Source organism: Microcebus murinus, chromosome 19, assembly GCF_040939455.1.
Source record: "Microcebus murinus isolate Inina chromosome 19, M.murinus_Inina_mat1.0, whole genome shotgun sequence".
Taxonomy (NCBI): Eukaryota; Metazoa; Chordata; class Mammalia; order Primates; family Cheirogaleidae; genus Microcebus; species Microcebus murinus.
Genome location: NC_134122.1, coordinates 45,478,326 through 45,499,268, shown reverse-complemented (window position 1 = coordinate 45,499,268; position 20,943 = coordinate 45,478,326). Strand labels below are relative to the sequence as shown.

The window sequence follows — 20,943 nt, the reverse complement described above, 5'->3', positions numbered from 1 at the left end:
TATGAGGGAGAATGAGAATGCAGGAATGGCAGAAATTCTAATTTGAACTAACTGGGAGCTTAGTTTGCTCTCCCTACCCAGGGAGGGTTGGGTCGACCTAGAACAAATAGCAAGAGTTGAATAAAGAATTAATCTATAGCATAATTACAACACATCTTTTTAAATGTTTTCAGTGAATTTTGCATGTCACAGTTGGAAGCAACACAAAGCAAAAGAAGAATATTTTTGTTTATTTAAAATGGGTATAAATTTGAAGTCAAGTATCTCAGTATGAGATACACTGCTAAATTTACCTTTTAACTTTAAAAAAAATAATAATCAGAGAGAAAATAAAGAGAAAAAGAAACAGTACACATTTTTCTCTCTGTTAACAGGAGACTAACTAATGAAATAAATACAAGCTACCGTAAACAGAGTTTCCATATCTCACCCAAACAGAGAAAGAAAAATGGATTAAACTGATACTAATATTAAAATATATAAAGGCTTAAAAACAACACACGTAAGAGATGTGGTCTCAAACCAAATTGGGAAAACACAATTGCATATGCTTCAAATCGTTTATAATGTTTTTGAGGCTAAAGAAGAAAATAAGCTTATTAAATCCTGAGCTCACATAAAGCTGAGATGGAGAGAAAAAGTGACAGAGGTTAAGATTAAACTATAACAGAGTTTTGCAAATTAGGAAAAGGAGAGAAAATTAATAAAAATGGCCGTTAGTGAAGATAAAGGTATATCACATTATTATTCACATATGGAGTGATGGAATATCATGCATGGATGCATTAGTAAAATAAAGAGACCTAGGGTATTTTATTGGAAGACAAGATGAATCTGAGCCAAAAGTTTCCTGGGATAAATTAGCTGCAATAAAGCACATAAAATGAGCAATGTAATTATAATGTACTATACAGCCTTAATGAGGCCTCTGATAGTTTGCGGCCTTCAATTTAGGGAGCCATGATTTATAAAAGACAGACAAACTAGAGAAGTTAAAGGCTAGTTAAAAGAAAAGAGAATGTCAATTAAAGGCAATTCATGACACAGCAATTATATAACGATACTAGAAATTTCATTCTATACAAATATTTATTTGCATAAATTTTCATGTCTCAAAAGCTAACAGAGTACTTAAGCCAGACAGGAAATCATTAATATGTTAAGATATTCTTATCTTGCTACGGATGCTCATGGTTTGTGGGTTTGGCATTTTTTGGGTTTGTTTCATTTATTCACTCTTTCATCACTAAGTACATCAAAAGGGGTACTCTCTGTGTTAGGGCCTGGGTATGAGAAAAATGAAAAGCAAAACTGGTATCATCCCTGCCCTCATGCAGCTTACAGACCACACAAGGTCAAACCGAAGGAAAGGTCCATTACTTTCCTTTGACTTTAAAAGAATGACCTCTAAGCTGCCTAGCCTCGGAATCTTCATCTGTAAAATGGAAATTATAACAGAACCTATCTTACAGAATAATCGTGGAAGTCTAGGGAAGCAAAGTGTATAACATTCTCAGCACAGTGCCCTAAATTCATTTACGATTTCCTTGGCCACACAATGGAAAACTATGTAGTCATTAAAATGTTCAAAAATCTAAGTGTCTATGTGTTACCCTATGAAATGTCAGTATCTGCAGAAATGCTGACAGATATAGTTAATTGCTCTAAAGCCCTTTAAACACATGCTTAAAAGACATCTACATTGAAGCATTTTTTAAGGCAGACCCTCTGGATAAATACAGATTAATCAGTTCCTCAAAAAAATACTTAAAGCAGGAATTCTTTATTAAGAACTATTATTTGGGGCAGAAATGTAAATTGATCATAGCATCTGCCTGAGTTTCACATCAATTTTAAAAGTTCTCCCACGGTATGAGGACAAACCAAGGGCATTATTCCCAATAACCACAAATGTTTCATAGAATAACCTAATTATGATACTTGGCAAGTGTGGAATATGGGAAGGAGAAAAGTTATGTCATAGATTGATGAAAAGCACCATTTTAGATAGGGTATGACATGCAGAATGGTTTGCAGTCCTGAGATCTATCAGTATGTGCAGGGCAAAGTACAACTTAAAAATGCATTTAAAAGTGGAGATATTTTTAGAAAGCTAAGCAAATTGCTTCAGACCTAAGAGTATCAGAAAATACTACCAGAAGATGTTAAAACACTCTGTGATGCAGTGAAGAGCAGTACTTTAAATCATTCACTTACTAAATCTGCCTTGTGCAGTGTGGCTTAGGAGAGCAAACGTGAGAGGGATGCAGAGTGGCCGGGAGAGAGGCTAGTTGGGTTAGGAAGCCGGAAACCACTTCCCCTGTGAAATTCTATGACTCTTCGTCAATCGAGTTTGCCTATTTGCACTCAAGGGTTATTATATTCCCTTATCACATTAGAAGAACATGACAGAGCACATTCAATCCTTTGGCCGCCCACAGCCCTCACCCAAGAGGCACCATCTTTCATGAAGGGAAAGAGCATGAAATTTAGAGTCACACGGAAAGAATAGAAGGTGCCATGGAAGGTGTCTCTGGGTCATGGGGGCAGATCCCTCATGAAGAGATTAATGCCCTTCCCGGGGAGGAGGGTATGAGTGAGTTCTCATTCTTAGTACCTATGAGACTTGGTTGTTTGTATTATACTTTTTTAAATATAGTTTCTCGCTCTGTTGCCCAGACTAGCGTGCAGTGGTATCATCATAGCTCACTGTAACCTCCAACTCCTGTGCTCAAGGAAGGGATCCTCCTGCCTCAGCCTCTGAGTAGCTGGGACTACAGCCATGAGTCACCATGCCCGGCTGATTACTCTTAGTTTTTGTAGAGATGGGGTCTCACTATGTTGCTCAGGCTGGTCTTGAACTCCTGGGCTCAAGCAATCCTCCCACCTCTACCTCCTAAAGTGCTGGAATTACAGGTGTGAGCCATGACAACTGGCCAAGAGCTGGTTGTTAAAAAGAGCCTGCCACCACTCCTCTGTCATTTCTTGCCTCTCTCACCATGGGATCTCTGCACAACCAGCTCCCCTTCACCATCCGCCTGAGTGGAAGCAGCCTGAGGCCCGAGACAGATGCACATGCCCAATTTTGAACCTTCCCAGATATCAGAATCTTGAACCAAATAAACCTTTTTTCTTTATAAATTACCCAGCCTTAGGTACTCCTTTACAGCAACACAGAATAGACGAAGACAACTTCATAAAGTTATTATGAAGATTAAATGAGTTACACATTTAAAAGGCCTGGAACAGTGTCCAACACATAGGAAGGCCTGCATAAGTGTTGGCTATTATTATGCTTTTCCATCTAAAATTCTCCATACCATATCTCAGCAGTGTTAACATGAGAAAATCTTGGTTTTAATAAAATAAAAATAATCCTATAGCTATAAACCACTAACTACAAAAGGAAAGGTGCTAGGTTCATATTGGTGTATTTTTACTCACTTAATTTAATGAATACATACTTAGTGTTACTAAGGTCCTCTGAGGCAGGCAGCCTAATAAGCCCCATTTACAAGTGGAAAGTCTGAGGCACAGAGGGGCTAAGTGACTTGTTCAGGGTCATGTAGCTCTAAAGGATGGAGCTAGAGTTGGAATTTAGCCAGCCCAGCTCCAGAATCCATACCTGTAACCTTTGCTTCTCCTTAACAAAGTAGAAAAGAAGATAGAGGAAAATTATTTTTAAAAAATGACCTGCCATTTTTGATGAGTCAGTCTTGGCAGGGATGAGCCCTCTTTTTGATGATGAAATGGCAGGAAACTCTCTTTAAGAGGACCAGGAACTTGGGACAAGCTTGACTGCCTACAATTAGGACACAGTATCCTACTAAGCTGACTACACCCAGAGACCTACCATTGGTCATCTCTCTCCAGAGAAGGCACATTTGGTAGGTACCAAAGCAGCTGAGCCAATGCCCATCCAGACTACATTCACTGCATGACCCTGACCCTGAAGGGAGTGCCTGGACTGTGGTGTATCCTGCCTTGGTACTAAAGGTGGAAGATTTGGATGGTTGGTGATTGGCTTCCTTCTTTTGACTACTGTTTTCAAACAAACATGCTCCCATTTTAAAAGCTTAGGTACTAAAAGGGAAGTCAAAAAGCAAGTTAGCTTGAGAAGACTGGACTGAGTTACTCACAATGCAGAGAAGCATCTATTAATTCAATCCCAGACAGAGGCCTTAAGTCATGACAGTGTACTTCGGATAGGCCAAGGACATTTATGCTTGACTGAAAGCAAGTGACACAATGCAATTACTTGACCAAAGGTGATGCTAAAAATATTTAATAACCAGAATGGCATGAGCAAAACCCAATCAAACCAGACCGTGGCAATAAACAGTTATCTCCCAGCAGCAGTGCTTAAAAGCTGAAACTTCCACATTCTGTCTGTAACAATGAAATACAAGCTCAGTACCCAAAGGACACTAGAAACAGACCAGGTGGAATGGTAGAAATCACTGCTTGTGCTTTTGTTTTCTAATAAGCAGCTTTTCTCAAGTGAGCCCTCACTGGATTCCGTGGTTTTCCGGGTATAAGACTTCCTATTTTATTCCCCTGGAAAACCTGGATTTTGTGGACCACCATCTGGAGGGCTTTGTACTGGGAAAAATAAAATCAGCAAAAAGTGGGAAACAAGCACAGGTGGCTGGTATCCTACCTCCAAACCAACCTGACTTTCACTAGTGTTGCCTGAATTGTTGTTTTTACTGAAATCTGATAGCTGTGATTTCTGCATCACTAACAGTGAATCGCAAACAATATCCTGGAAGCCCATGCTCTTTCTAACTCAATTGTGCATACCTAAGTAAATGTCAAGGAGGAGGAGTTCCTGGCACACATGGTTCTAGAACAGATTATTCCACAGCTTACAAAGTTTTCATCTTTGAAAACTGATGAGCTTATATCCTGCAAGAAATAGCCATGACAACCTTGGAAGCTTTAAACCATCCTATTTCCAAGTACCCAAAGTTGTATTGTATGTGAGCATGAAGCTTTGGCATCTAGGGTGCACTCAAAGATTTCTTATTCCACTTAAACCCAGAGGGGATGTTGTTCAATGGCACTTACTAAGAGTGGGAAAGAATTGGCAGGATTCCTGAAGAAAGACCACTTCCGTCTCTGCAAAATTGTGTGGGGAATAGACTACACAAAAGATAAGACTCAGAAAATGTCTGCAGCCTCCCAGCAAGCTGACTACATTTAGTCAGCTGTCTCTTCCCCCCACACAGCATTTCAAGTACTGAGCACACCCTAAAGAAAAACCCAGCCTTCAAAAATACATCAACTTAATCAACTGTACTCACTCCTACCAATCTTTTGTCTTTTCAGTTAACTTTGGTCCAGAAGACAGTCACTAGTCACACATAAAGGTGGGACAATATGTAAGTTATCTTTAATTTCCCTAAGGAATTCAGAGTGGTCATTCATATAAACTGATCAGATACTCTACTATAGTGACAGGTGTCAGTAGAGTTCTCATCACAAAATATAACTTATCTGAGGTGATGGATATGTTAATTAGACTTATTTAATCATCCCACGTTGTATACATATGTCATGATATCACTCGGTACTCCCCAAATATATAAAATTATAATTTGTCAACTTAAAATAAAATTTTACTTGCAATATCAATTTACACAACAAATATATGTCAGGGGCTTGTCTCTGATAAAAAGCGCCTTATGTTAAAACATTCCAAGCCTTTAGACAAAGCTTCATTTCTTTAACCAATTACAAATCAAAGAATCTTTAAACCCACTATAACCTGTAATTCCCTGCTTCGAGATGTCCCGTCTTTTGGGGCCAAACCAATGTATACCTTCCATGTATTGATTTATGCGTTTACATGTAATTCCTGTCTCCCTAAAATGTATAAAATTAAAAACTATAACCCAACCAGTGAATCCACTTGCTCAAGGCTTCTTGGGCATGGCTCGGGGCTATGGTTCTCAAAATTGGTTCAGAATAGACCTCTTTAAATCAAAAATAAATAAAAATAAATAAAAATATTCCATTGGTGATTATAATGTGCCTCCCTGTAATTTCTGTTGCTGTTTCCACTGTAAATGACTGATCCCACCCCCAATTTTTCTTATTTCCCAGTTTTGGGACCTGAGACCATTTCTCACACTGGTATTTATAAATGTAAATATAACTGAGGAATTTAAGAGTGTATCACAAGAGGGTCCAGGGAAATGAGATCAAAAGAAAGTCTATAATAGCTGGCTTAGAAATTTTAAAGTTTAGAATAAAGAAAAATGACCCTTAAAACAAGAGAACATCATATCATATAATTACCCATATTTAAATTCCATTAATAATCTCATACTCAGTAAGAATCTGTAGAGAAAAGCATGGGGTGATTAAGAGCATGGATACTGGCACCAAACTGCCTGGGTCTGAGAACTGGCTCCATCTTGGCACAGCCATTGAATTTCTCTGAGCCTCAGGTCCCCCCTCTCCAATATGGGGACAATAATAGTCCCTGCCCCATATAGTGTTATGAAGATTAAATGATTCATATTCATAAAGGACATAAAACAGCAGCTGGCACATAAGCACTTACTAAATGAGATCTGTCCCTCCAATAATTTCAGTTAGATTCTTACACAGTTGCCTTGCTGTATATACTACACTGTAAAACTGGTTTTTAGCTGCAAGTAAGGAAAAATCCTATTACCCTATATTAAACTAGGGAGGGGCCACAAAGTCAATGGCATGTTAGTTCCATACCATCAACCACCCATGTTCCTTCCATAGTTGGCTCCCTACTCCTTCTTTCCTGCATGGCTTTTACTCTCCTCTTGGCAGATGGATGCTGACTACTAGTTATTGCATCTTTATTCCAGGCAAGAGGATTGAGGAAAGACCCAGGTCCTTCTCCCAGAAAGGCTTTCTCGGGGAAGCAAAACTCTCCAAGGGCCAGAATGGGGCAACAAGGTACCCTCGGACTTAACTGAGACTAAGGCTTTGAGAATTTTGCTTTTTAGCTTCTTAAAACTGAAGAAGGCAAGGGAGAAGAACTTGGTCTGGGGGTGCTGAATTAGCCAACATACAAAATCCTCCTCAGGAACATTAAATTTTTTCTGATTTTATGTATAGGTATTCACTCTGCCTTCCTAAGACTTCCTGTGGTCCCAGGAATACATAAAAAATTGAATTGGAAAAGCATTAGGTAAAACCTGTTACCGTGTTAGATAACTGAATCTGTTTGCTTTAAACCCCTTGCCCAACAGGCAGGGTTATATATATGCCTTCCGTGGCTCGTGCACATGCCAGCTTGCAGATAGGGCTGACTATACCTCAGCCACCTGTACCTCTCAACTCCCTGAGCACCTCAACTCTAGCTCTGTCATTTGGTTTCTCCTTACACATCTTTTTTTTTTTTTTCCATTCCATATGCAGGAGCTTCTTTTTTCTCACTATTGGCAACAGAAATTACTGGATCTAGGATTCATGATATTGTGAAATCTTATTTGAAAGTAAATTCAAGAAATGTTGGAAAGATATTACTGCTTTGCAATAATATTAGGGAGAAATCTGTTTATGGGCCATTTTAATATAGAGGTAATTCTTGCCATTATCAATAACTCCCTTGGTTCAATTTCAGTGGCATAATGTAAAGAGTAGTGGAGAAAAGCAAAGTGGAAAGAAAAAAAGAAAAAGAACATAAAAAACAAAATTGATGTTAGTGGTCATCAGACCCTTCATGTGATCCTTGCTTGAACCTTTGGGTCTAATCATTGCTTCCCATTTGTCTATTTATAGCATAGGTTCTGACACACAATTCCCCACTCCTAGAGAACTTAATGCTTTACCCTTTCCTTTTGCAAATTCCAACTCCTTGGTTACCAACATGAATACCTTGGGTATATCTTTCTACATCCTACGCATGTAGAGACATGTATACATATTACATGGGATTTTTTCCCTTTATACATATTACATGGGATTATTTCCTTTCTGCCTGTCTGCCTACCTTCTTTTCTTTCTTTCTCTTTATTTTTTTTTACAAAAATATATTCCATCACACACATTCTACAAATGAATTTTCACTTAATAATATATCCTAAATACGTTTCAGGATATAGATCTAAACAATTGTTTTAAATATCTATAATATGTTTGAAAATGTTATTATAATATAATTAACCTATTCACCTATGGATCATCACTTCATTTCCATTCATTTCTATAAACAATCCAGAACATTTTCTGGTTCTAGAAATGGCAGACTAGGTGTGGCAGACTAATCCTCAATCAAAACAACCAAAAAAGTAGGGCAAAACACACACACACACACACACACACACACACCCATATCTGTACCTGTCTGAAGGCACTAGAGACCTGCTGAGCCAGTAAAGACTAGAAGGTTCTAGATCCCAGGAAATTAAATTAGCTCCACTTTTGTCTTATTTTACACTCAAACATTTTGCAGTTTGAACCCACAGCTGAGACACTAACAAGCTAACGTGAGTGTGTGTTTGGCGACCTCAGAATTATTATAGAGAGAAAATAAGATGATGCATAAGCAAGCACTCAATAAATAACAAAGCATAATTGGAATAAACTGTATTCATGTACATGTGCATATCACTATTGTTACTATCTCCAAAAACTAAGCAATGCTCTGGGGAAAGAGTAATTCATTAAAATCATAAGTGTAACTACAGTAAAGAAAATTGTTTTGTGAAATACATTTTAGATACTTAAAAACCAGAAGGCTACAAGGTATAGTGAACATATTTTAAGCCTGATGCTAAGGAGCTGGGGTTTAATCTTCTCTGTAATAATAAATAATTCCAGAATCTCAAATCAGTCATTTTAACTGTTCTATGCCTCAATTTCCTTTCCTCTGAAGTAAGAATGTTAAATATTCTCTAAGGATCACCCCTACTCTTGACTGTCACTACGCTTTCTCTGAGCACAGGGCTTCCATTTTAAGCAGAAGTGCCTGCAGTCAACGGCTTGATGGGAAAAAGACAATTTCAAGTAACAACTTGTAACCAAACGAATTGTGCCTATAACTGACCATGATGAAGACTCTATAATAAACGCCAGACTCAACCTGGCAGACCATAAAGGATGGTTGGCCCTGTTCTTTCCTTCTTCCTCTCCTTTTTTGATTTGAGCATTGGCTATGCAGTTGATTCATCTAGCATTGACGCTCTGCTCTGAAGGCTGCCCTGTGCCCCTCTCTTTCCAGATACTCACTGGGGCCAAGAAAAGATATATATATATATATATATGTAGCTTGCCAATGATTTGGACACTTGGATCCCAAAATTAATCCACTTTTATAATCTATGGCATCATCTTTTTACCACTTATTTGATCGTTTCTTCCTCCTAATTATCCACTTTTTTCCTTGTTTAATATATTCTGCAACTAATGCAGAATTATTCACATTGCTATATTCTTAATACCCTTATCTCACAACTTTAGTGCTTTTTTGATTACAACAATCTCCAGTCTCTACATTATTTCTGCCACCCAACAGTCTAAGCAGTGCCTCAGAACTCACAGTGACTCAATTTTTTCTTCCTCCAATCTTAAACTCCAAAATTTTGCTCTGTGACTTAAAATTACCCTCTCTGACTACAACCATCTGTTCTTCTATGTCTCTATTCATTCAATTCCAACAAACCTGTCCTTGACTGTGTCTTTATCATGCAAAAGTCATGGAATTATTTTGTATGTACAGTAGCATTTTTTAAGTGAATTCAAACATTCATTCATTCATTCAACAGATACTAATAAACACCTGTAGGTGCCAGACAGTATTGTATATCCAGAGAAACAAAGATGAGTTAAATCATTCCCCTACCTTCAAGAAGTTCATTACTAGTGAAGGAGACTGAGAGGAAAGATAAGTAACATTCGAGGGTATTAGTGCTGTCAAAGGGCAAATAATGAAATAACGTGCAAACAGAGGAGGAGCCACAGTTTGTGTTTAGGTGTCACCGAGGAGGCTATGGCACTATAGGGTTCAGGCCCACCTGGCCATCGCTGATACGTCTCCACACCCCAAAATACAACCCACACACTTGTTAGAGATGTGCATATCAGGATGATTCCTATAACTACCTTACTATGATACAGATCATTTATTAGTATTTACTAAATCCCTTTTAAATAAAATATTGTGCTATATGATTTGGGAAACTCATTTTTTCCCCAAATCTGTCCAAATAATCTTTTAAACACAAGGAAAAAAAATGAGAATTCCAAACCAATCTTTTTGTGTGCTGAATATATCAGGAGTAATCAATTTGAAAAAGAGTAAAGAATTCTAGCTCTTTTGTGGTTTTTGGGACTTCATAATTAGACTTTAAAAAATAGATAAATAAATGGGCAGGATATACTGTTTGTTTGCTATTCAAAAATGACTAAGGAAAATACTAATGATTTTATCAATAAATAAAAATGCTTAAACTGTTAAAAGGAAAACACTCATATTACACCACTGATCGTTAGAGTCAAAGTTGTTTTTCTTTTTCTTTTTTTTCCCAGAGATGTAGTCTTGCTGTCTTGCCCAGGCTGGAGTGTTGTGGACATTCACAGGCATTGGACATTCACAGGCATGATCATGATGCACGACAGCCTCAAACTCCTGGCTCGAGCGATCCTCTTGCCTTACCCTCCCAAGTAGCTGGGACTACAGGCACGTGCCACCACACACAGCTAATAGTTTTTTTTCAGTTTTGTAGAGACAGAGTCTCACTACATTGCTCAGGTTGGTCTCAAACTCTTGGCTTCAAATGATCCTCCCATCTCAGCCTTCTAAGGAATGAGAACTAGAGGCACGTGCCACTGTGACCAGCTGAGTCCATTTTTATGTCTTAAAGAACATGAAACAGAAGAAAACAGGAATAATTTATTACACTAAAGAGAAAACTGGGTAAACGTACCAGAAGAAGCTTCCAGTCTTTCCAATCTGCTAATCAACCAGTCGAGGGAGCCAGAAAATTGAGCACAGTTTTTACGATTTCCTCTAATTAGAGCCGCTGCAAAAGAAGAAGCAGGTTTCACATTTATGTGATTTTCCAGCTAAAAACTTAAGGTATCCTAATGTAATAGTAGCCCTAAAATATTAGATCAAGAACAAAACATCTTCATGTTACATCTAAAACATATGCAAGCATATATAAACTTACATATTCAAAACTGAAACATTAAATGACAAATTGGTATTTATTAATGAGGACTGATAAAACCACTGCTCATTAGATGGAATATAATTTCAGGAAGTAACATTTCACATTGGGAGGTAATAATGAAGGGTAAATGGAAAAACCAGTGTCCTGGGAGTTCCCTCACTTGGGTTCTAATACCTATTGCTTTTAATTAGCCATGAGATTAAATTATTCCATCTCTCTTGAGCCCAACTTTCTCACCTATATAATGAAGAAGTTAAGAGTACATCAGTTTTCCTAAAAATATAACACAATATACTAGGAGATACAATTAGTAATTGTGACTCTTCAACAGGTATACAGAGATATATATCTAAATGTTACACTACAAAAAAGGACGAGAGTGCCAATCCCCAGTAAGTTTGAAATTTTTTTTCTACCTCTTCTTCCCATTTGTAGATTCACAATGTGTATCAAAAACTCTGACACTTTCTGCAGTAAAGAAACCTATTCTAACTTTTCTTAGACTAGTGTTATCGACACTTCTCTGACTAAAAAACCCATCTTCTATAAAATTTCTATGTGACTATTTATGATCTCTTTCCACCTAGTTTATACACTTAATTTTAGATTTTAAATTTTTCAAAATCATTCAGTTCTTCCAAATCAAGTCTGATAAATATTTCATATGAATTCTATTCTTACACCCAAATGATTTTTCAGAAATAGTATAACTGCTTACAAAGGGTTGGCAAGATTTTTTTAAATAATATGGTATTTAAAGGGAGAAAGATGTCACCACAAGAAAAACCACTATTAAAATCTGGTAGCATTAGGAAGCATTTTGAAGTGACATTTGAGGTTATACTGCCTGTTTACCTCCATGTTACAAGCAGGAGGCAGGAAACTCAACAGTCAGAGTATGCAATTAAACTTAAAGACAACCTTCACATTTTCAATTTCAATAAAATAAATAAATAAATGAACACTGAGGGTAAGAAAAGAAACACAGATAGGAAAGACAGGAAGGCTTCTATCCCTACAAGAGCATAAGAAGAGCTCTTTTGCGTATAGAGCCTCCACAATACTTGAACAAAGATTACAGGATGATGACTCAATTACTTAGGTTCTCCTCTGACTCTGGGTCCAGTGGCCTCCCATAATAGCCAGCAATCAAGATACACTCATACAGTGCAGAGAACAGGGGACAACAGGTAAGAATGGAATGTAGCAGAGGAATGAGCAGTCCTATGTGCTAAATGGGACTTCTAATTTTAATCTGTAAGAATATCTGTTCCCTGTTTAGAACACCAGTGACTGCGAAAAAGCATATGATGGAGTTTTTGAATTTTTATAGAGTCTCATTTATTTAAAAGATTTACTCACACCTTTAATTCTACTGCAGCTTTCCAAAATTAAATATATATTTTATAAAGGTCATGAGAGATAAGGTGATTATTGGAAGAAACTAATAGTGTAAGAATGCTGCCTTTTAATAAGCCACGGGGATTTAAGATGATCACATAGAAAGCCACAAAGAAAACTTCATTCAACGTGCTGCAAACAGACGTGGTACAGACTGTGTTCTCTGACAACTAGGTAATGAAACTAGAATTTAGTGAATAAAGCAGAAATAAAAATAAAACCTAAGCACTTAAAAAAAATTAAACTCCCCCCTTAATAAATTTTGGGTGAAGGAAGGAATCAATACCACAATACAGAATATCTAGTAAAAATAAAAAATGAGGACACTACCTAACACGATCAATGGTAAATGGCTATACTCAAAATTAACCAAATACTTTAATTGCTAAGCATAGGGTGAAAAATGTTAATTAAACATTCATTTTGAAATATAGGAAGAGTATATCAAATAAAAATAAGAAAATAGAAAAAATAAATAGCAGTAACAGTAGAAATTAATACATTATAAATAGAAGTGATCTATATAACAAAGGTAGTGAGATACATCAATACTTTTTTTAACATAAGTTAACTATCAACCACTACTTTAATAAAGAATAAAAGAGAAGTTAAGAAAAATAATCATAAATGCAATCACTTTATACATCTCTATACTGGAATTCTGAACATCTGTGAAAAAGAATTACATATATATATAAAATATATATTATGTATTATATATATGAAACATACATATGTTTCATATGTATGTATATACATACATATATATATGAAACATATGATGATCTTGATAGACTCTGAAAATATACTTCTAATAAAAAAAATCAATAGAACAGAATGCCTCTCAAACACTGTATGTGCATACGTGTGTGTATGCACATGCACACCAGTGACACCAGTGTGTTTTACAGACAAATGGAGTGTGAAAATTATAATTCATCGAGTCAGTTAAGAAGAAATCAGTTAAGTGAGGTTCTAAAGTAATGTAAAAGTATGCAGAGAAATACAAGGAAACTCATCACAACACTGTCTATAACAGCAAATACTAAAACAGCCTGAGTGTGGTTAAATGAATAAATGGTGACATATTCCTTCAGTAAGGTAGTATACATCCTCTAAAACCTGATAAAGCTTTATAGTCACTGCCAAGGAAAGATACCCAAATGTAGAATTAATTAAAAACATGTGCTACAAAAGAACACTGATAGCATGATTCCATTTTTGTAATGTATATACTGAACATAAGTACATGCACAGCATGGATGAAACTGTGTTTTTTAGAATATTCTTAGAGAATAAGAGTTGACTTTTGGGAAAAATATCTTGCTAAGGGCTGAGATAGAAACGGAGAGCTCGAGGAACACTGATATGGGTGGGACGGGTCCACCAGGTCACAAAGTGGAAGTTTCTTATTCCAAAACAAGGATGAAAAAGAAATGGAGGGAAAAGGGCCATGGTTTCTGATATGATCCTTTACAGTAACCCTTTGAATCTGCAATAAATTCTGTCAAAAAACTGCAGATGCTCAGTAACAATGGAAGTTTCTATGTGAAGAGGTAATGTTGTATAGCCAGGATACTATGTAACCTTAGAGAAACAATAGACACAATAAAAAATCATGGAAACCTGAAAAAATGTAACCAAACAAACCCCCCAAATGTGCAGACATCAAAGGGAACCCTGCAGACTCTCTCATCCATGAAACTGCAATTTGGGTCAAGCTAACCAAACCTCCAAGGGGTGGAGGGAATAGCTGATGTCTTAGCGGGGCACAAATGTACACAAATGCACACACACAGTGTTACTCTGTAAGTATGTGCACATCGGTGTGCAAAATGTTTTGTATCCGTATGACATGATATATTCAAAGGAACATTTAAAAAAAGATAATACACTAAAATAGGTGATTAAGTGTAGCTTCTACATCCTTATTTCTTTCATTGTCTAAGAATGTACTAATTTTAAAATCCAATAGTACAATAAAGTTACTTTCTTTTCAAAACAATAAGGGAAAACAATGCCATCAATATCTGTAGTGGCAATCACCATAAGATGTCTCAGCACGCCATTCTCATTTCCAAAGTGCAACAGCAACCCTAACCTATGTGGTGCGTCAAGGTACAAAAACAAACTCGAGGTAAGTGTCCTTTCCTAAATTTGGAACAAGCAAGCTAAATCTTAAAATACTCAATTGCCGCCTAATTGGACATAAAAACTAAGTTAAGACCTTTCATCTTCCATACATCATTTTTTTCCTCATGAAATTTAGTAGGTATGTTATTAATATTCTTAACATGAATAAATGAATAAATAGTTTTCAGTCTCCTATAGAATATCAGTGGTTAAATAACTATAGTACAATTTAATATAAAAACATTTAATACTAGCACTTTGGGAGGATCGCTTGAGGCCTGGAGTTTGAGGTTATAGTGAGCTATGATGACACCACTGCACTCTAGCCTGGGTGAAAGAGCAAGACCCTGTCTCAAAAAACTAAAAGAAAAAAAAAACAGTATTTTGAACTAAGGTTTTAACAAGAAAATGCTAATTCACTGAACCAGTTTTATTAGCTTAAATAACTAATTAAATCCCTAAACTTTATCCAATCAGAATATGAAATGCATGTAATATTGGCAATTAACTGAAAAATTATTTTTGAAAAAATACACTATTGTGTATTTTTTACTTTTTAAAAATTTAATTTCATCATGGTAAGAACTTATTCATCTTGCTTAACTGAAACTTTATGCCCCTTGATTAGTAACTTGATTAGTAAATACCCTATCCCTAAACCCCTGGCAACTACCATTCCACTCTTTGATTCTATGAATTCAATTATTTCAGATATTTCATTTGAGTGGAATCATATAGTATTTGTCTTTCTTATTAGTAGCATAGCATCTTCTGGGGCTTCATGCTTCAGTATCTTTAAACTCCTAGACTTAATATTTTACAAAAGACTCATAGAATCTGAGACTTAAAAATGGATTTAGATTTAAAGACTTTCTAAGAAAATTCCTTTACTTTTAAAATTTATTCAACAAATATTAATTACCTGCTAGGTATCAGACATTGTTCTAGATGCTGGAGATACAGCAAGAAATCAAACAACACCCCTCTTGGAGCTTACATTCCAAGACTGGAAGTACTAAGTGAACAGGCCCTAACCAGCACAGGCAAATGAGGGGCCAACAGAACTAAAATCCAGAAATATTTTTTTAAATTTTGAGATTAACAAGTAGATGATCCTAAACCTAAAAAAGATTAAAAATCAAATGAAACAAAACAAAAACTCTCGAATGTTGCTGAAGAATGTAATTGTACAGGACCACTGAAACTTCTTAGACAGCTTGAGGAGCTGCCTCTACAGCTGGGGGACCTTGTAAACTGGAGTTTTAAGACTCCTGCCCAGGAAGTCCCCAAGGTGGGAGAAGATGAGACTATTACCAAGTCAAAAAAAAAAGAAAAGTGTTGTATTTATAAAATGCCTTTCCAGGATTTCCTGGAGAACAAGGTAAGAACTATCTATATGCACAAACATTAGAATAACACCTGGTATGAGCACGTCTGAAGGCCATGCCTTTCCTTTCCCATCTCTTCACTGTCTTCCTGCACCCCTCACCTCCCACCAGTGTTTAACAGCATTTAGGAAGATTCGTCTCCCTGAGACGCTGGAATAATGATCTGTATGTGCAAAAATCCCCATTTGCTGTACCTTTCCAAGTCTTCAACCATTCAGAAACTGGTCTCCAAGAGAGCAACAATGTATCATGTTGGTTTTATATTTTAAATCTTCAAAAATGAGTATTTAACTGAATGTTCTCACTTATACATGTGATCTAAGCAATGGGTATGTATGCATGGTCAGACAGCGTGACTTAATGGACACTGTAGTCTGGGAGGGTAGCAGGGGGATATAGGATGAAAAATTACCTATTTGATACAATGTACATTATATCAGGTGATGGGTATATTAAAGGCCTAGACTTCCCTACTATGCAATTCAGCCATGTAACATAAACCACTTGTACCACCTAAATCTATTTAATTTAAAAAAAAAAGTACAGAAAATATTGCAAAGTCTATTGCATAGCTTAAGAAATAAAGCAGCATAGACACAAAAAATAAAAATAAAATAGTGACCTTTGGTGTTAGAAATCCATTCAGGAGAGAATAATATAAATTATTACCTAAAATGTCAAAGAATAAATTGGTATCAATTTTTTGCCATTTTAAAAACTTTCTTAGTTTTTTAATTTCACATGACTTTTACTAAACATTGACAAGAAGCATGGCTATTAATGAGTTCTATTTAAGGGGTATGTATGTATGTGTGTAATTTGTTTTTGTAGCTCTTTAGAAATAACACATAAATGTAATATGACAAAAAAATGAGTATTCATAGAGACAGTTTGCCAGAGATCCATTTCTCATGCATCTTTAGAAAATCATCCTGGCTTGCAAGCTTCCCATAGATTAATTTTGTGGATGTCAGAAAAGATGTATGAAAGCATGCCGCAGCAATGCTTTTCAAACTATGAGTATCAGTGTCTCTAAGATCCTGAGGTATTCCAGATGGCAGGCTCATAAATCTACTTTCGTCATTCTCCACCTAAAAACACATATTAAATACATCCATGTCAAATGCTAAATTGTTATAGATTCTCATTCCCACTTTCTCCCCTTTCTTGCCATGCTAAATAGACACACTAAAGAAAAAAAAAAAAAAGAAAGAAAAGCAAAAGAAAAAAGTGGCTTGCTTCACACATGACCCTAAGATAAGAGAGAATATACTATCTATTTGGAAGGATGCAAGGAGGCTTAATGAGTTTGGAATTGATATTGGAACCAAACTTTTTCACAGCAGAGCAAAGAAGAACAGTGAGATACCTATATCTTGCAGAACTCCAACCATTGTTGGATCTCAGACTTTTCAAGCTCAAAGTGAAGTATATACTTAGGTACACGTGGCCATCTATCTTATGATTACAATGAATTCAGTAAAAACTACTGGCAACAGACAGCTCTGAAGACCTTTGCATGTCAAAATTCAACCCAAGATTGTACTCATTAATTTTTTTTCAGGTCATCAAATCAATGTTCACTATAATAAAAATCATAAGAAATCAAAGGAACACTTAAAAACCAAAATCTCTTATAACTCTCATCTACCTAAAACATCCCCCACTAAAACTACCATGTATATGCAGGGAGAGATTCTCTTTATTTGCACTGATATAAAATGTTCTATTTTTTTTCACTCAACTGGAATCAATACATTAGGTTTTTTCTTTACCATCAATTATCCAGCATTAGACATAAATGTTAACTCCTTTTTCCAATTATAAAAGTAATGTTTGTTAATAGATTAATCAAAATGAGAAGTAAAAGATCAAGATCTCTCCCCCAAGAAGTAGCTACCTCACATTTTTCTGTGCATACTTTCAGAAAAGTCCAATGTATACACAAGAATGTATCTTTCTCTACATATTTTTAACTTGATACAATTGGAATCTTATTATATATATGGTAAATGCCTTGTTGTGGTTTTTTCCCTACTTAATAGCATGCCATAGAGCTGGGCAAGTTGGCTCACACCTACAATCTCAGTAATTTGGGAGGCTGATATACCATGTTTCCCTGAATATAAGACCTATCCATAAAATAAGCCCTAGCAAGATTTCTAAGCATTTGCGCAATATAAGCCCTGCCCTGATAGTGATAGGCGTGGCTACGCAGCGTATCTGCACAACCCAAGCATTTTGTCAGAGTGGTAAAGAGGAGAGCAGCCCTTCTTATCTGCCCCATCATGACAGCTACTATCCCAGAGGTGACCAGAAAGGTGCTGGCAGTTCCACCAACAAGGTGGGCTCCCACTGTCAGGTCCCGGCCATCCTGTCCGAGCTGCAAGCTGAGGCTTTGAGGGGAAAATAACACATCCCCTAAAAATAAGCCCTAGGGTGTTTTTTTGAGGAAAAATAAATATAAGACCCTGTCTTATTTTCAGGGAAACATGGTAGTAGGATCTCCTGAGACCAGTAGTTCCAGACCAGCCTGGGAAACACAGTGAAATCCCATCTCTAAAAATATGAAAAAAATTTAGCTGGGCATGGTGGTATGCACCTGTAGTCCCAGCTGCTCACAGGCTGAGGCAAGAGGATACCTTGAGTCCAGGAATTTGAGGCTGCAGTGAGCTATGATTGTGCCACTGCACTCCAGCCTGGGTGACAGAGTGAGACCCCATCTCTAAAGAATAAAAAAATACCCTACTATAGATTGCCATGCTAAAAAGAGCAGCAATCTGGCCTGCTTGTTTCATAGAATTTTTCAAATGATTAATTTATATTCATTTTCAATGATTATATGGTGTTATATAAGGGTACTATAACTTATGTAACCAATCCCTTGTTGATAGAAAAATTGTTTCTAATTTTATGCTATGTATAAACAATTTTACAGTGAACATCCCTTTCACATTTGTGCAAATATATGAGTAGAATATATTTCTTAAAGCAGAATTTCTGAGAGAAAAACACTGACATTTAAAGTGTTATATATATTGTTAGACCAAGCTTTGTCTGCTTTTTTTATGGTTGACACAGAATAGCTATATGTTTTTTAAAATTTTATCAATTTACATTCCAAGAATAATTACCCAACATTTTCCCCAATGATGAGTATTATCAAATTATTTATCTATGCTAGCCTAGTAAGTGAAATATGATGCTTATTTAACTTGCATTTTGTTTGGCATGTTGAAAATCTTTTATCATTTTATTTATTTTTTCTGTGAACTGCCCACCTCTATCTGTTGTCAGTTTCTGTATTATATAATACTTCCTTTTCTTATGAATTTATGAAAACACTGTGTAATTACAGAAAGTGGGCCTTTGTCTTTATATAGATTGCATATTTTTCCCAAATTCCCATCTGCTTTTAATTTTGTACTGATATTATTTATCACAAAACTTTTAATTTTTATATAGTCAAATGTATCAGTCTTTTGTTACTTACTAACATAGTTTAACAATAACTTGTCCCAAGATGGTCAGGGCAGTACAGTAAGGAGCTGCAAAGTATATGGCTGGCTTTGCTACCCATGTTGTCTGTCTCTCTTACTCCACCATAAGCTCATGAGAGCAGGCACCACATCCTGGTCACCACTGTTCCTCACAGCCCAGATCACAGCATCTCCCACAGCAGGCATTCAATTAATCTTTCATGAATGGATAGCGTTTCCATTATGGTCTGACTATCTGGGTTCCCCCAAGATTCCTATGTTGAAATCTTGACCCACAGTGTGACAGCATTAGAAGGAAGAGCCTTTGGGAGGAAATCAGGTCATGAGGGTGGAGATCTTATGAAATTAGTACCCTTATAAAGGAGACCCCTCTGCCACGTGAGGACACAGTGAGAAGGTACCATCTATAAACTGAGACCTCACCAGACATAGAATCTGACAGTGCCTTGATTTCAGACCTCCTCCAGAACTGTAAGAAATAAATTCCTGTTCTTTATAAGCCACCTAGTTATGGCATTTTGTTATAGCAGCCTGAATAGAATAAAATGATTTCTATTGAGATCCAGATCCACTGGGTTCCAAGTCCACATTTTCCTCAACATGTCAGTCTCTGTTATAAAAGGATGTCCAATCGAGAGGCCACATAAGGAATTAAGAAGCTTGAGGAAAAGATACAAAAGGAAGCTTTTCTGAGGTGAGGTATTTAAATAAATAAACAAATGTTCAGAATTATCTGGAAGAAACAGGTGTGAGAGATTAACAAATACTCCCTTAGGAACAGCAATGTGCAAATATACAAGTTAAGAATGTATATACATGTGAAGGGAAAGTAGATTTAGAATTTATGCCTCTTGTTGCAGGCAGCAATTAGTTTAAAAGTCACAAAACAATCATGTGCCTGAAAACACTTGATATTCATATATATATATAATTATTATACTGCTATCCTCCTTTAAGATGTGGGTATTCGGGGATTACAAATTTGTCAGTACTAAGTAATACTTCCATCCAACCCTTTATTAATCAAGTAGGATATAACCAGTTAAGGTCACAGGACATACACTTAAGATATATTCAATTCTCTTTGATATGAAGTAATTCTAGATGTTCTGGAAGTTCTGGATTGGAGGAAAGGACTAGCAGGACACGATACAGAGAGGCTGGAGATGGAGTGAGCTAGAGCAGGTGTGAAAAGGAATAGACAGAGCCATCCCTCCCAGAGCTGGAGCAATCTGAAGACTAGGCTAAGACAGGTATGAAAAACCGCACTGGAGAATCAATGACGATTCATGAGGAAGTGTTTGAGGGCTCCCCGAGGATGGAAGTAAAGACTGCAGGTGAAAAGAAGTGGAG

General features: G+C 36.4%; 1 protein-coding gene across 5 annotated transcripts in view; it reads right to left on the bottom strand.

Moving 5' to 3' along the window:
* RYR2 (ryanodine receptor 2) overlaps nt 1-20,943 on the bottom strand; it is a 644,030-nt gene that overhangs the window by 281,989 nt on the left and 341,098 nt on the right. For all 5 annotated transcript variants that reach the window (XM_075995501.1, XM_075995503.1, XM_075995502.1 and 2 more), the window contains one exon: nt 10,920-11,015. In XM_075995501.1, the coding sequence (XP_075851616.1) occupies nt 10,920-11,015 (96 nt within the window). The remainder of the gene's footprint in view (nt 1-10,919; nt 11,016-20,943) is intronic.